At 40.9% G+C, this 17,992-nt stretch overlaps 1 protein-coding gene across 1 annotated transcript in view; it reads left to right on the top strand.

Moving 5' to 3' along the window:
- KIF3C (kinesin family member 3C) overlaps positions 1-17,992 on the top strand; it is a 249,701-nt gene that overhangs the window by 147,145 nt on the left and 84,564 nt on the right. Inside the window, exon 4 of the mRNA XM_053709474.1 lies at positions 210-332. Coding sequence (XP_053565449.1) covers positions 210-332 — 123 coding nt within the window. The remainder of the gene's footprint in view (positions 1-209; positions 333-17,992) is intronic.

Raw genomic sequence — 17,992 nt, 5'->3', positions numbered from 1 at the left:
TAAACTCACATCCCATGCCTTAGGCTGCCTTTGTATATTTCCCTTTGTCGTATAAGTTTTTATTTGTGACCTCTAACACTTCAGGTTTAATGTTTCCCAGGAACGCAGACAAATGGGGGCTTACTAGAGTATTGCTGCGGATTTACTAAAGGGGGGGGGGTTGAAAGGGTTAATCTGTAGTTTTCTCAATGGAGATGTTTTTCCTGCAGAAACGTAGAGAGCGGGAAATGCAGCAGGAAATGCTCGTGAGGGATGAGGAGACGGTGGAACTGCGAGGAACCTACACATCTCTGCAGCAGGAGGTGGAGATGAAGACGAAGAAACTCAAAAAGGTGAGTGCGATATGCCTCTGCTTTTAGTAATCTGGAAGAAATAAAGAGCAGTGATGATGCAATCTGAGCTGGAACAAAAGGGGCTACAGATATAGATGTGTCCTCACTACCGCTGTTTAGTGTCAAATGAACATCAAAAGGACACGTCACCCATAGATGAAATCACCGGAAAGGGCTGCAGCAGATCAGTCAAAAGCAGACTAGAAAATATCACCTCTATAAAAAGGAAGATATTTTACCTTAAAATTCTCTCAGTAGCCACATCCCATTGTAAAGTGATGGTAAATCTGAGCGCTGTGCCGTGGGTGGCCTGAGCTGCTGACCTAAGCGAGGAGGCCGCGGTACAGAAAGTGTGAGTTTAGCACCTTTTTTCACAAACTCATCACTGAAAGTCCAGTTTATTTTTAGTGATGGTAAATCCGAGCGTTTTTTAAACGCTCGGATTTACCATCACTTTAAGCAGCAGCGCTAGTTTCAGAACGACCCTTTGGAGGGTTAACATAGCTTTGCAGTGTCACTAGTGATAAGATAACATAAAATGTAATTTTGTCACTATAACGACCTTTTAATATCAGAGTCTAATAAGTTGTCACTCAGGCAAAAAAGCAGAAAAAACCTAACCTTAGTACCCCTAAATACAAATGTGAATAATAAACTCTGTGCTCCCCAAAACTAATGCTTTTGATGCTAACTGAAAGAAAAGTTTATTGGTAAAGAAATGCAGTGTTCTAGTTGTGCTTGCTTGCACTGTCAGTGTACAATTTATGTTTCCCACTACTACTGATTAGCCATCTGTACTCCAGCAGAGGGATTCTCAAATGACAGCACAGTCATGGCACGTGAGACAAACTCTGCCTTCCCATTAATATAAAATGATAGAACCCATCAGAAACCATCTCTCCTCTGTTTTTCATCCTACCCAAAATAAATATTGAATTGTATTAACCCTTTTGTGTTAACTTGTCTACATCGGAACAATTGTTCCGATGTAAAAAAATTGAAATCGTGCACGTGATCACAAGATATCAATGATGGGATCATGTCAGGGGGGGTGTCCCTATGATGCTAATCATGCCCTCCAGACCGCGATCCCATCAGGGAAGCGCCAGTGGCTTCAGGAAAGCCAAGCGGTTAGGACGTTGTATTTCGTCCTTCGGTGCTAAAGCCCAGCAAAATTCGGACGAAATACAACATCCTAACGGCGTTAAAGGGTTAACTCTCTGCTGCAACTACAAACCACAAGACAAGCTACCCCAAACTTTATGTCTGTGCACCCTCAACCTGTAGACTGTAAGCTCTTCGGTGCAGGGCCCTCCTCCTCCTGTAATAGATTTGTTTAGTCAGTTATGTTTCTTGTCATTTTATACCTCTATCTCTCTACGGAATTGTGTGCTATGCAAATAAAATGACGATAATACTCTGCTATTGGTAGTGTACAATTTATTGTTTGTACCAGTGAGATAGCGGAAATATGCACTTGCTACAGACTGACGGACGTATAGTGGGGAGGGACTTGTCTAGTCAGATGGACACCCCCTTATTAAAGGGCCAGTAAACACATTGATGTACTATAAAATGTGTCATTGTTTCTAGTAAAATAACTATGCAATTTGCTTTCATTGTATATTTTGTCTCCTGTTACTGTAACTTAATTCTGAAAATTGTGCGTATATCTAATTCCTGTTAGAAGTGCAAGGGCAGACTCCAGTGTTACAGTTACTATAGTAACACTGCATTATTCCATGCAGTCATTGTTTGCAGGCTCTAGCGACTCATTTATAATTGTCCCTAATTGGCTTCAGCATGGAAGGAAACCTAGGTAACAACATGGCGGCACCCACCTTTATGGACACTAAACCTCTGCAAAATGGCCTGGGTGATTAACCTTGGCCCTCCAGAGGTTTTGGGAACTACATTTCCCATGATGCTCAGCCAGCTTAAAGTGGCTGAGCATAATGGGAATTGTAGTTTAAAAACCTCTGGAGGGTCATGGTTTATTACAACCAATGCACTATTGGGAGCTAACTTAATTTAGTGAGCCAATGATAAGAGCTAGCTTCCAGTAGGACTTTGCTGCTCCTGAGCCTACCTATGTATGCTTTTCAACAAAGGATACCAATAAAGCAATGTTAATTTGATTAAAATAAAAAAAAATGAAATGGAAAAGTCTTAAAATTGCACAATCCATATGAATCATGAAAGTCTAATTTCACCTTTCATATCCGTCTCATGGTATTAGCCACAGATGATAACTTTACATTTATAAAAAGGCTTTAATGTGTCTTTAACAACTCACCCTAGGAAACTATCTGCAAACACAGATTTCTGCCTTTGTGCCACATATGACCTCATATGACCAATCTTAGCTTTATTCTTTTTTCCCCATCAGGAAGGAAAGCTGTTTTGTTTATTTTTTACACTACAAAGAGACTAATTAACAAAAAGGAATTTGCCTTGTCTGGGCCATCTCTACTGAGATTCTCAATCATTAAATCCCTAATTGACAGAGTCCAATTTTCCATTTTTTAAGCAATTAAAATCAATTTAACGCTTCAGTGAATGTTGAAAACACATTGCAGAGTTTGGTGAGAAAGTTAGAAAACCTTGTACAATGGGGAATTCTTCAGATATGACACAAGATCTGAACTTGCGTATTGTGAAGACTCGTGTGACTAATGCTGTACAGGGGTTGTACGGTTTACAGAGGATTATACGAGTGACACACAGCACATTCCGATAGTGCTGAAAGGCGGCTATTCATGAGCAAGATACACTTGTGCTGTACTAGTCGTGTACTGGGAATCACTGACTATAAATGTGACATGGGGATAGGGAGAGAGTGTGCCGCAGTGCATTGCACTTCTGTATAGACTTGTGTATTCCAATTGAGTCACATTTAAACAGACAATCACACATTTTTAATTATTCTTTGCATTAAAGAGACATTAAACCGCATTTTTTTCTTCTTTCATGATTCAGACAGAAGATGCAATTTTAAACAACTTTCCAATTTTCAAAATTGCTTCATTCTCTTTGTATCCTTTGTTAAAGGAACAGCATAATACTACTGGGAACTAGATGAACACTTCAGGGGAGCCAAATATATATATGTGCAGCCACAGTAGCTCCCAATAATGTTAAGCGCCTTCTGACCCTACCTATGTAGGCTTTTCAACAAAGAATATCAAGAGAACAAAGCAAATAAGACATATGGAGTAAATTGGGAAGTTGTTTAAAACTGCATTTTCTATTTAAATCCTATTTTATTAAAATAATGAACAAAATAATTCTTGTGACAAAAAAAATGTAGTTGATTAATTAATGAGATTATAACTGCATCCTGAGCAGTACTTTTGCTATGTGTTTAATCCTTACATACATACACACACGCCATATAATACATACATACACACACGCCATATACTACATACATACACACACGCCATATACTACATACATACATACACACATGCCATATACTACATACATACATACACACACAACATATATTACATACATACACACACACGCCATATAATACATACATACACACACACCATATACTACATACATACACACACCATATACTACATACATATACACACACCATATACTACATACATACACACACCATATACTACATACATACATACACACACACACGCCATATACTACATACATACACACACACCATATACTACATACATACACACCATATACTACATACATACATACATGCACACCATATACTACATACATACATACACACCATATACTACATACATACATACATACATACACACCATATACTACATACATACACACACGCCATATACTACATACATACATACATACACACCATATACTACATACATACATACATGCACACCATATACTACATACATACATACACACCATATACTACATACATACATATACACCATATACTACATACATACATACATACACACCATATACTACATACATACATACACACACCCCATATACTACATACATACATACATACACACCATATACTACATACATACACACACGCCATATACTACATACATACATACGTACACACACACCATATACTACATACATACATACATAGACACCATATACTACATACATACATAGACACCATATACTACATACATACATACACACACACCATATACTACATACATACATACACACACACCATATACTACATACATACACACACACACCATATACTACGTACATACATACACACCATATACTACATACATACACACACGCCATATACTACATACATACACACACACCATATACTACATACATACATACACACCATATACTACATACATACACACACGCCATATACTACATACATACATACACACACACCATATACTACATACATACACACACACACTATATACTACATACATACACACACACCATATACTACATTCATACACACACACCATAAACTACATACATACATACACACACACCATATACTACATACATACATACACACACGCCATATAATACATACATACACATGCCATATAATACATACATACATACACATACCATATACTACATACATACATACACACCATATACTACATACATACATACACACCATATACTACATAAATGTACACACACCATATACTACATACATACACACATGCCATATACTACATACATACACACGCCATATATTACATACATACACACGCCATATATTACATACATACACACACACCATATACTACATACATACACACACGCCATATATTACATACATACACACACGCCATATAATACATACATACACACACACCATATACTACATACATACACACACCATATACTACATACATATACACACACTATATACTACATACATACACACACACGCCATATACTACATACATACACACACCATATACTACATACATACACATACCATATACTACATACATATACACACACCATATACTACATAAATACACAAACACCATATACTACATACATATACACACCATATACTACATACATACACATACCATATACTACATACATACACACACACCATATACTACATAAATACACACACACCATATACTACATACATATACACACACCATATACTACATACATACACACACACCATATAATACATACATACACACACCATATACTACATACATACACACACACCATATAATACATACATACACACACACCACATACTACATACATACATACACACACGCCATATAATACATACATACACACACCATATACTACATACATACATACACACCATGTACTACATACATGTACACACACCATATACTATATGCATACATACACACACGCCGTATACTACATACATACACACCCCATATATTACATACATACACACACGCCATATAATACATACATACATACACACACACCATATACTACATACATACATACACACACAACATATATTACATACATACACACACACCATATAATACATACATACACACACACCATATACTACATACATACACACACCATATACTACATACATATACACACACCATATACTACATACATACACACACACCATATACTACATACATACACACACCATATACTACATACATATACACACACCATATACTACATACATACATACACACACACACGCCATATACTACATACATACACACACACCATATACTACATACATACACACCATATACTACATACATACACACACACCATATACTACATACATACACACACACCATATACTACATACATACACACACCATATACTACATACATACATACACACATACATACATACACACACACACCATATACTACATACATACACACACCATATACTACATACATATACACACACCATATACTACATACATACACACACACCATATACTGCATACATATACACACACCATATACTACATACATACACACACACCATATACTACATACATATACACACACCATATACTACATACATACATACCATATACTACATACATACACACACCATATACTACATACATATACACACACCATATACTACATACATACATACACACACACACACGCCATATACTACATACATACACACACACCATATACTACATACATACACACCATATACTACATACATACACACACACCATATACTACATACATACACACACACCATATACTACATACATACACACACCATATACTACATACATACATACACACATACATACATACACACACACCATATACTACATACATACACACACCATATACTACATACATATACACACACCATATACTACATACATACACACACACCATATACTGCATACATATACACACACCATATACTACATACATACACACACACCATATACTACATACATATACACACACCATATACTACATACATACATACATACACACACGCCATATAATGCATACATACACACACACCATATACTACATACATACATACACACACGCCATATAATACATACATACACACACACACCATATACTACATACACATAAATACATACACACACGCCATATATTACATACATACACACATGCCATATACTACATACATACACACACGCCATATACTACATACATACATACACACACACCATATACTACATACATACACACACACCATATACTACATACATACACACCATATACTACATACATATACTACATACATACACACACACTATATACTACATACATACACACATGACATATACTACATACATACACACACGCCATATACTACATACATACATGCACACACACCATATACTACATATATATATATATATATATACATACACCATATACTACATATATACATACACACACCATATACTACATACATACATACACACACGCCATATACTACATACATACATACACACACACTATATACTACATACATACACACATGCCATATACTACATATATACATACACAAACGCCATATACTACATACATATACAGGGAGTGCAGAATTATTAGGCAAGTTGTATTTTTGAGGATTAATTTTATTATTGAACAACCATGTTCTCAATGAACCCAAAAAACTCATTAATATCAAAGCTGAATAGTTTTGGAAGTAGTTTTTAGTTTGTTTTTAGTTATAGCTATTTTAGGGGGATATCTGTGTGTGCAGGTGACTATTACTGTGCATAATTATTAGGCAACTTAACAAAAAACAAATTTATACCCATTTCAATTATTTATTTTTACCAGTGAAACCAATATAACATCTCAACATTCACAAATATACATTTCTGACATTCAAAAACAAAACAAAAACAAATCAGTGACCAATATAGCCACCTTTCTTTGCAAGGACACTCAAAAGCCTGCCATCCATGGATTCTGTCAGTGTTTTGATCTGTTCACCATCAACATTGTGTGCAGCAGCAACCACAGCCTCCCAGACACTGTTCAGAGAGGTGTACTGTTTTCCCTCCTTCTAAATGTCACATTTGATGATGGACCACAGGTTCTCAATGGGGTTCAGATCAGGTGAACAAGGAGGCCATGTCATTAGATTTTCTTCTTTTATACCCTTTCTTGCCAGCCACGCTGTGGAGTACTTGGACGCGTGTGATGGAGCAGTCCTGCATGAAAATCATGTTTTTCTTGAAGGATGCAGACTTCTTGCTGTACCACTGCTTGAAGAAGGTGTCTTCCAGAAACTGGCAGTAGGACTGGGAGTTGAGCTTGACTCCATCCTCAACCCGAAAAGGCCCCACAAGCTCATCTTTGATGATACCAGCCCAAACCAGTACTCCACCTCAACCTTGCTGGCGTCTGAGTCGGACTGGAGCTCTCTGCCCTTTACCAATCCAGCCACGGACCCATCAAGACTCACTCTCATTTCATCAGTCCATAAAACCTTAGAAAACTCAGTCTTGAGATATTTCTTGGCCCAGTCTTGACGTTTCAGCTTGTGTGTCTTGTTCAGTGGTGGTCGTCTTTCAGCCTTTCTTACCTTGGCCATGTCTCTGAGTATTGCACACCTTGTGCTTTTGGGCACTCCAGTGATGTTGCAGCTCTGAAATATGGCCAAACTGGTGGCAAGTGGCATCTTGGCAGCTGCACGCTTAACTTTTCTTAGTTCATGGGCAGTTATTTTGCGCCTTGGTTTTTCCACACGCTTCTTGCGACCCTGTTGACTATTTTGAATGAAACGCTTGATTGTTCGATGATCACGCTTCAGAAGCTTTGCAATTTTAAGAGTGCTGCATCCCTCTGCAAGATATCTCACTATTTTTGACTTTTCTGAGCCTGTCAAGTCCTTCTTTTGACCCATTTTGCCAAAGGAAAGGAAGTTGCCTAATAATTATGCACACCTGATATAGGGTGTTGATGTCATTAGACCACACCCCTTCTCATTACAGAGATGCACATCACCTAATATGCTTAATTGGTAGTAGGCTTTCAAGCCTATACAGCTTGGAGTAAGACAACATGCATAAAGAGGATGATGTGGTCAAAATACTCATTTGCCTAATAATTCTGCACTCCCTGTACTACATACATCACATACACACACGCCATATACTACATACATACATACATACATACACACACACCATTTACTACATACATATACTACATACATACACACACGCCATATACTACATACATATACTACATACATACAAACACACCATATACTACATACATATACTACATACATACACACACACCATATGCTACATACATACACACACGCCATATACTACATACATATACTACATACATACACACACACCATATACTACATACATATACTACATACATACACACACACGCCATATACTACATACATACACACACGCCATATACTACATACATATACTACATACATACACACGCCATATACTACATACATACATAAACACACGCCATATACTACATACATATACTACATACATACATACATACACACACGCCATATATTACATACATACACACATGCCATATATTACATACATACACACATGCCATATACTACATACATACATACACACACGCCATATACTACATACATATACTACATACATACACATGCCATATACTACATACATACATACACACATGCCATATACTACATACATACACACACGCCATATACTACATACATACACACACACCATATACTACATACATACACACATGCCATATACTACATACATATACTACATACATACATACACACACGCCATATACTACATACATACACACACGCCATATACTACATACATACACACATGACATATACTACATACATACACACATGCCTTATACTACATACATACACACATGCCATATACTATATACACCACATACACAAACAATTTATACTATATGTACACATACTACATGCAGACTACTTACAGACACATAATACACACACACCACACACGTGATATTCTACATACACACACACCACACCCCATACATACACACCACACATCATTCAGCACATACACACTCGCCATATACTATATACACCACATATACACACACCGTATACTATATACACCATATACACACACGCTATATTCTACATGCACACATTCTACATGCAGACTACTTACAGACACATAATTAACACACACACGATACACCACATACACACACACACACGATATACTACATACACCACATACACACACACCATATACTACCTACACACACGCCATATACTGCATACATACACACACACCATATACTACATACATACATACACACACACCATATACTACATACATGTACACACACCATATACTACATACATACATACATACATACATACACACACGCCATATACTACATACATACATACACACCATATACTACATACATACACACACAAGCCTTATACTACATACATACACACACAAGCCTTATACTACATACATACACACTTGCCATATACTACATACATACACACATGCTATATACTACATACATACATACACACACGCCATATACTACATACATCACATACACACACGCCATATACTACATACATACATACACACACGCCATATACTACATACATACACACATGCCATATACTACACAGACACACACTACATTCAGACACCCACATTAACATATGCACACTACACACAGACACATACTACACTGGCAGACACACCTACACTACACACAGACACACACATAAACATACACACACTACACACAGACATATACACACACACACTACACACAGATAAACATACTACACAGACATATACTACACACACACATAAACACACATACTACACAGACATATACTACACACACACATACATCCATACACACAGACACGCAGATAAACTTACACACACTACTCAGACACCCACATATATATATATACCCCCATATGCTCACTACACATAGACTACACAGACAGACACATATGCACACACTACACACAGACACCCACATCAACATACACCTTCTACACAGATACATACTACACAGACACACATACACTACACACAGACATACTACTACACACACACACACTACACACAGACTCATAGTACACAGACACACACATAAACATATGCACGCTACACACAAGCACATACTACACACAAACACAGACACCCACATAAACATATGCACACTACACACAGACACCCACATAAGCATATGAACACTACACTCAAACACATACTACACATACACACATACACTACACACAAGCACATACTACACAGACATACATACACTACACACAAGCACATACTACACAGACACACATACACTACACAGACACATACTACACAGACACACACATATGCACACACTATACACATACACCCACATATGCACACTACACACAGACACATTCTACACCTACACACACACACACTACACACAGACACCCACATGAGCAAACTACACATACTACACAGATATACGCACACACTACACACAGACACCCACATAAACATACACATACTACACACAAACATAGACTACTACAAACACACACATACTACACACAGATATATACTACTACTACACACACACACACACACACTACACACAGATATATATACTACTACACAGACACACACACACACTACACACAGATATATACTACTACACACACACACTACACACAGATATATACTACTACATACACCCACTACACACAGATATATACTACACAGACACCCACTACACACAATTATATACTACTACACACACACACACACACTACACATAGATATATACTACACAGACACACACTACACACAGATATATACTACTACTACACACACACACTACACACAGATATATACTACACAGACACACACTACACACAAATATATATATACTACACAGACACACACTACACACAGATATATATACTACTAACAGATATATGCTACTTCACACACACACTACACACAGGTATATACTACACAGACACACACTACACACAGATATATACTACTACACACACACTACACACAGATATATACTACTACACAGACAAACACACACACTACACATAGATATATACTACACAGACACACACTACACACAGATATATACTACTAACAGATATATGCTACTACACACACACACTACACACAGATATATACTACACAGACACACACTACACACAGATATATACTACTACACACACACACTACTCTTAGATATATACTCCTACACACACACACACACTACACACAGATATATACTACACAGACACACACTACACACAGATATATACTACATAGACACACACTACACCCACCCACATACTACACTCAGATATATACTACACACACAGAGATATATACTACTACACACACACCTTACACACAGATATATACTACACAGACACACACTACACACATATATATGCTACTACACACACATTACACACAGATATATGCTACTACACACACATTACACACAGATATATACTACTACACACACACACACTACACATAGATATATACTACTACACACACACTACACATAGATATATACTACTACACACACACACACACTACACATAGATATAACTACTACACACACACACTACACACAGATATATACTACACAGATACACACTACACACAGATATATATACTACTAACAGATATATGCTATTATACACACACTACACACAGATATATACTACACAGACACACTACACACAGATATATACTACACAGACACACACTACACACAGATATATACTACACAGACACACACTACACACAGATATATACTACTACACACATACACTACACTCAGATATATACTACTACACAGACACACACTACACACAGATATATACTACATAGACACACTACACACACACACATACTACACTCAGATATATACTACACACACACAAAGATATATATACTACTACACACACACCTTACACACAGATATATACTACACAGACACACACTACACACATATATACTACTAAACTCACACACTACACACAGATATATACTACTACACACACACACACACACTACACACAGATATATACTACACAGACACACATTACACACAGATATATACTACTACACACACACACACACTACACACAGATATATACTACTACACACGCACACACTACACACAGATATATACTACACACACACACACACACACTACACACAGATATATACTACTACACACACACTACACACAGATATATACTACACAGACACACATTACACATAGATATATACTACAACACACACACACACTACACACAGATATATACTACTACACACACACACTACACACAGATATATACTACTACTTACACACATTACACACAGACACACTACACAGACACACACAAAGATACAAACACAGGCACACACATACATTTGTCACATGCTGGGCCTCTCCTGGTGTCCTTGTTTACAGTCACTTGGATTTCATGGCATCACAGAGCCTGGCCTAAAGAGAAGCCCCATCCTGCGCTCATTCTTCCTAAATACAATATGTAACCCTTTCACCAGACCCTGCCCAAGAGCACAGGCCCTACCTGCCTCTGCCATCTCTTTATAAAGCAAATGAACTGCTCACTGAGATCACGTAGAGGGATCGATCTCTCTCTTCTTCAGAGCCAGCCATACCCTCCCACTGATATCACATAGAGGGAGGGATCTCTTTCTTCTTCAGAGCCAGCCATACCCTCCCACTGAGATCACGTAGAGGGGGTGATCTCTCTCTTCTTCAGAGCCAGCCATACCCTCCCACTGAGATCACGTAGAGGGATCGATCTCTCTCTTCAGAGCCAGCCATATTCTCCCACTGAGATCACATAGAGGGATCGATCTCTCTCTTCTTCAGAGCCAGCCATACCCTCCCACTGAGATCACCTAGAGGGTTCAATCTCTCTCTTCTTCAGAGCCAGCCATACCCTCCCACTGAGATCACGTAGAGGGATCGATCTCTCTCTTCTTCAGAGCCAGCCATACCCTCCCACTGAGATCACGTAGAGGGATCGATCTCTCTCTTCTTCAGAGCCAGCCATACCCTCCCACTAAGATCACGTAGAGGGGGTGATCCCTCTCTTCTTCAGAGCCAGCCATACCCTCCCACTGAGATCACGTAGACAGATTGATCTCTCTCTTCTTCAGAGCCAGCCATACCCTCCCACTGAGATCACGTAGAGGGATCGACTTCTCTCTTCTTCAGAGCCAGCCATACCCTCCCAGTGAGATCACGTAGAGGGGGTGATCTCTATCTTCTTCAGAGCCAGACATACCCTCCCACTGAGATCACATAGAGGGATCGATCTCTCTCTTCTTCAGAGCCAGCCATACCCTCCCACTGAGATCACTTAGAGGGATCGATCTCTCTCTTCTTCAGAGCCAGCCATACCCTCCCACTAAGATCACGTAGAGGGGGTGATCTCTCTCTTCTTCAGAGCCAGCCATACCCTCCCACTGAGATCACGTAGACGAATCAATCTCTCTCTTCTTCAGAGCCAGCCATACCCTCCCACTGAGATCACGTAGAGGGATCGATCTCTCTCTTCTTCAGAGCCAGCCATACCCTCCCACTGAGATCACGTAGAGGGATCGATCTCTCTCTTCTTCAGAGCCAGCCATACCCTCCCACTGAGATCAGGTAGAGGGGGTGATCTCTCTCTTCATCAGAGCCAGCCATACCCTCTCACTGAGATCACGTAGAGGGAGTGATCTCTCTCTTCTTCAGAGCCAGCAATACCCTCACACTGAGATCACGTAGAGGGATCGATCTCTCTCTTCTTCAGAGCCAGCCATACCCTCCCACTGAGATCACGTAGAGGGATCGATCTCTCTCTTCTTCAGAGCCAGCCATATCCTCCCACTGAGATCACGTAGAGGGGGTGATCTCTCTCTTCTTCAGAGCCAGCCATACCCTCCCACTGAGATCACGTAGAGGGATCGATCTCTCTCTTCTTCAGAGCCAGCCATATCCTCCCACTGAGATCACGTAGAGGGGGTGATCTCTCTCTTCTTCAGAGCCAGCCATACCCTCCCACTGAGATCACGTAGAGGGATCGATCTCTCTCTTCTTCAGAGCCAGCTATACCCTCCCACTGAGATCACGTAGAGGGATCGATCTCTCTCTTCTTCAGAGCCAGCCATACCCTACCACTGAGATCATCTAGAGGGATCGATCCCTCTCTTTTTCAGAGCCAGCCATACCCTCCCACTGAGATCACGTAGAGGGACTCTATCTTCTTCAGACCCAGCCATACCCTCCCACTGAGATCACGTAGAGGGGGTGATCTCTATCTTCTTCAGAGGCAGCCATACCCTCCCACTGAGATCACGTAGAGGGGGTGATCTCTATCTTCTTCAGAGCCAGCCATACCCTCCCACTGAGATCACGTAGAGGGATCGATCTCTCTCTTCTTCAGAGCCAGCCATACCCTCCCACTGAGATCACGTAGAGGGGGTGATCTCTACCTTCTTCAGAGCCAGCCATACCCTCTCACTGAGATCACGTAGAGGGAGTGATCTCTCTCTTCTTCAGAGCCAGCTATACCCTCCCACTGAGATCACATAGAGGGAGTGATCTCTCTCTTCTTCAGAGCCAGCCATACCCTCCCACTGAGATCATGTAGAGGGATCGATCTCTCTCTTCTTCAGAGCCAGCCATACCCTCCCACTGATATCACGTAGAGGGATCGATCTCTCTCTTCTTCAGAGCCAGCCATACCCTCCCACTGAGATCACATAGAGCAGGGGTCAGCAACCTTCGGCTCCCAGATGTTTTGGAACTACATTTCCCATGATGCTCAGATAGCCTAAAGAGTGTCTCAGCATCGTGGGAAATGTAGTTCCAAAACATCTGGGAGCCGAAGGTTGCTGACCCCTGACATAGAGGGAGTGATCTCTTTCTTCTTCAGAGCCAACCATACCCTCTCACTGAGATCACGTAGAGGGATCGAACTCTCTCTTCTTCAGAGCCAGCCATACCCTCCCACTGAGATCACATAGAGGGAGTGATCTCTCTCTACTTCAGACCCAGCCATACCCTCTCACTGAGATTACGTAGAGGGAGGGATCTCTCTCTTCTTCAGAGCCAGCCATACCCTCCCACTGAGATCACGTAGAGGGAGTGATCTCTCTCTTCTTCAGAGCCAGCCATACCCTCCCACTGAGATCACATAGAGGGATCGATCTCTCTCTTCTTCAGAGCCAGCCATACCCTCCCACTGAGATCACGTAGAGGGATCGATCTCTCTCTTCTTCAGAGCCAGCCATACCCTCCCACTGAGATCACGTAGAGGGATCGATCTCTCTCTTCTTCAGAGCCAGCCATACCCTCCCACTGAGATCACGTAGACTAATCGATCTCTCTCTTCTTCAGAGCCAGCCATACCCTCCCACTGAGATCATGTAGAGGGATCGACCTCTCTCTTCTTCAGAGCCAGCCATACCCTCCCACTGAGATCACGTAGAGGGATCGATCTCTCTCTTCTTCAGAGCCAGCCATACCCTCCCACTGAGATCAGGTAGAGGGGGTGATCTCTCTCTTCTTCAGAGCCAGCCATACCCTCTCACTGAGATCACGTAGAGGGAGTGATCTCTCTCTTCTTCAGAGCCAGCCATACCCTCCCACTGAGATCACGTAGAGGGAGTGATCTCTCTCTTCTTCAGAGCCAGCAATACCCTCACACTGAGATCACGTAGAGGGATCGATCTCTCTCTTCTTCAGAGCCAGCCATACCCTCCCACTGAGATCACATAGAGGGATCAATCTCTCTCTTCTTCAGAGCCAGCCATATCCTCCCACTGAGATCACGTAGAGGGGGTGATCTCTCTCTTCTTCAGAGCCAGCCATACCCTCCCACTGAGATCACGTAGAGGGATCAATCTCTCTCTTCTTCAGAGCCAGCTATACCCTCCCACTGAGATCACGTAGAGGGATCGATCTCTCTCTTCTTCAGAACCAGCCATACCCTACCACTGAGATCACGTAGAGGGATCGATCTCTCTCTTCTTCAGAGCCAGCCATACCCTCCCACTGAGATCACGTAGAGGGATCGACCTCTCTCTTCTTCAGAGCCAGCCATACCCTCCCACTGAGATCACGTAGACGGATCGATCTCTCTCTTCTTCAGAGCCAGCCATACCCTCCCACTGAGATCACGTAGAGGGATCGACCTCTCTCTTCTTCAGAGTCAGCCATACCCTCCCACTGAGATCACGTAGAGGGGGTGATCTCTATCTTCTTCAGAGCCAGCCATACCCTCCCACTGAGATCACGTAGAGGGATCGATCTCTCTCTTCTTCAGAGCCAGCCATACCCTCCCACTGAGATCAGGTAGAGGGGGTGATCTCTATCTTCTTCAAAGCCAGCCATACCCTCTCACTGAGATCAGGTAGAGGGAGTGATCTCTCTCTTTTTCAGAGCCAGCCATACCCTCCCACTGAGATCACGTAGAGGGAGTGATCTCTCTCTTCTTCAGAGCCAGCCATACCCTCCCACTGAGATCACGTAGAGGGATCAATCTCTCTCTTCTTCAGAGCCAGCCATACCCTCCCATTGAGATCACGTAGAGGGGGTGATCTCTCTCTTCTTCAGAGCCAGCCATACCTTCCCACTGAGATCACGTAGAGGGGGTGATCTCTCTCTTCTTCAGAGCCAGCCATACCCTCCCACTGAGATCACGTAGAGGGATCGATCCCTCTCTTCTTCAGAGCCATCCATACCCTCCCACTGAGATCACGTAGAGGGATCGATCTCTCTCTTCTTCAGAGCCAGCCATACCCTCCCACTGAGATCACGTAGACGGATCGATCTCTCTCTTCTTCAGAGCCAGCCATACCCTCTCACTGAGATCACATAGAGGGAGGGATCTCTCTCTTCTTCAGAGCCAGCCATACCCTCCCACCGAGATCACGTAGAGGGAGTGATCTCTCTCTTCTTCAGAGCCAGCCATACCCTCTCACTGAGATCACGTAGAGGGGGTGATCTCCCTCTTCTTCAGAGCCAGCCATACCCTCTCACTGAGATTACGTAAAGGGAGCGATCTCTGTCTTCTTCAG

This window comes from Bombina bombina, chromosome 4 (assembly GCF_027579735.1).
Source record: "Bombina bombina isolate aBomBom1 chromosome 4, aBomBom1.pri, whole genome shotgun sequence".
In the NCBI taxonomy this organism is placed as follows: Eukaryota; Metazoa; Chordata; class Amphibia; order Anura; family Bombinatoridae; genus Bombina; species Bombina bombina.
This window is presented reverse-complemented; position numbering and strand designations above follow the sequence as displayed.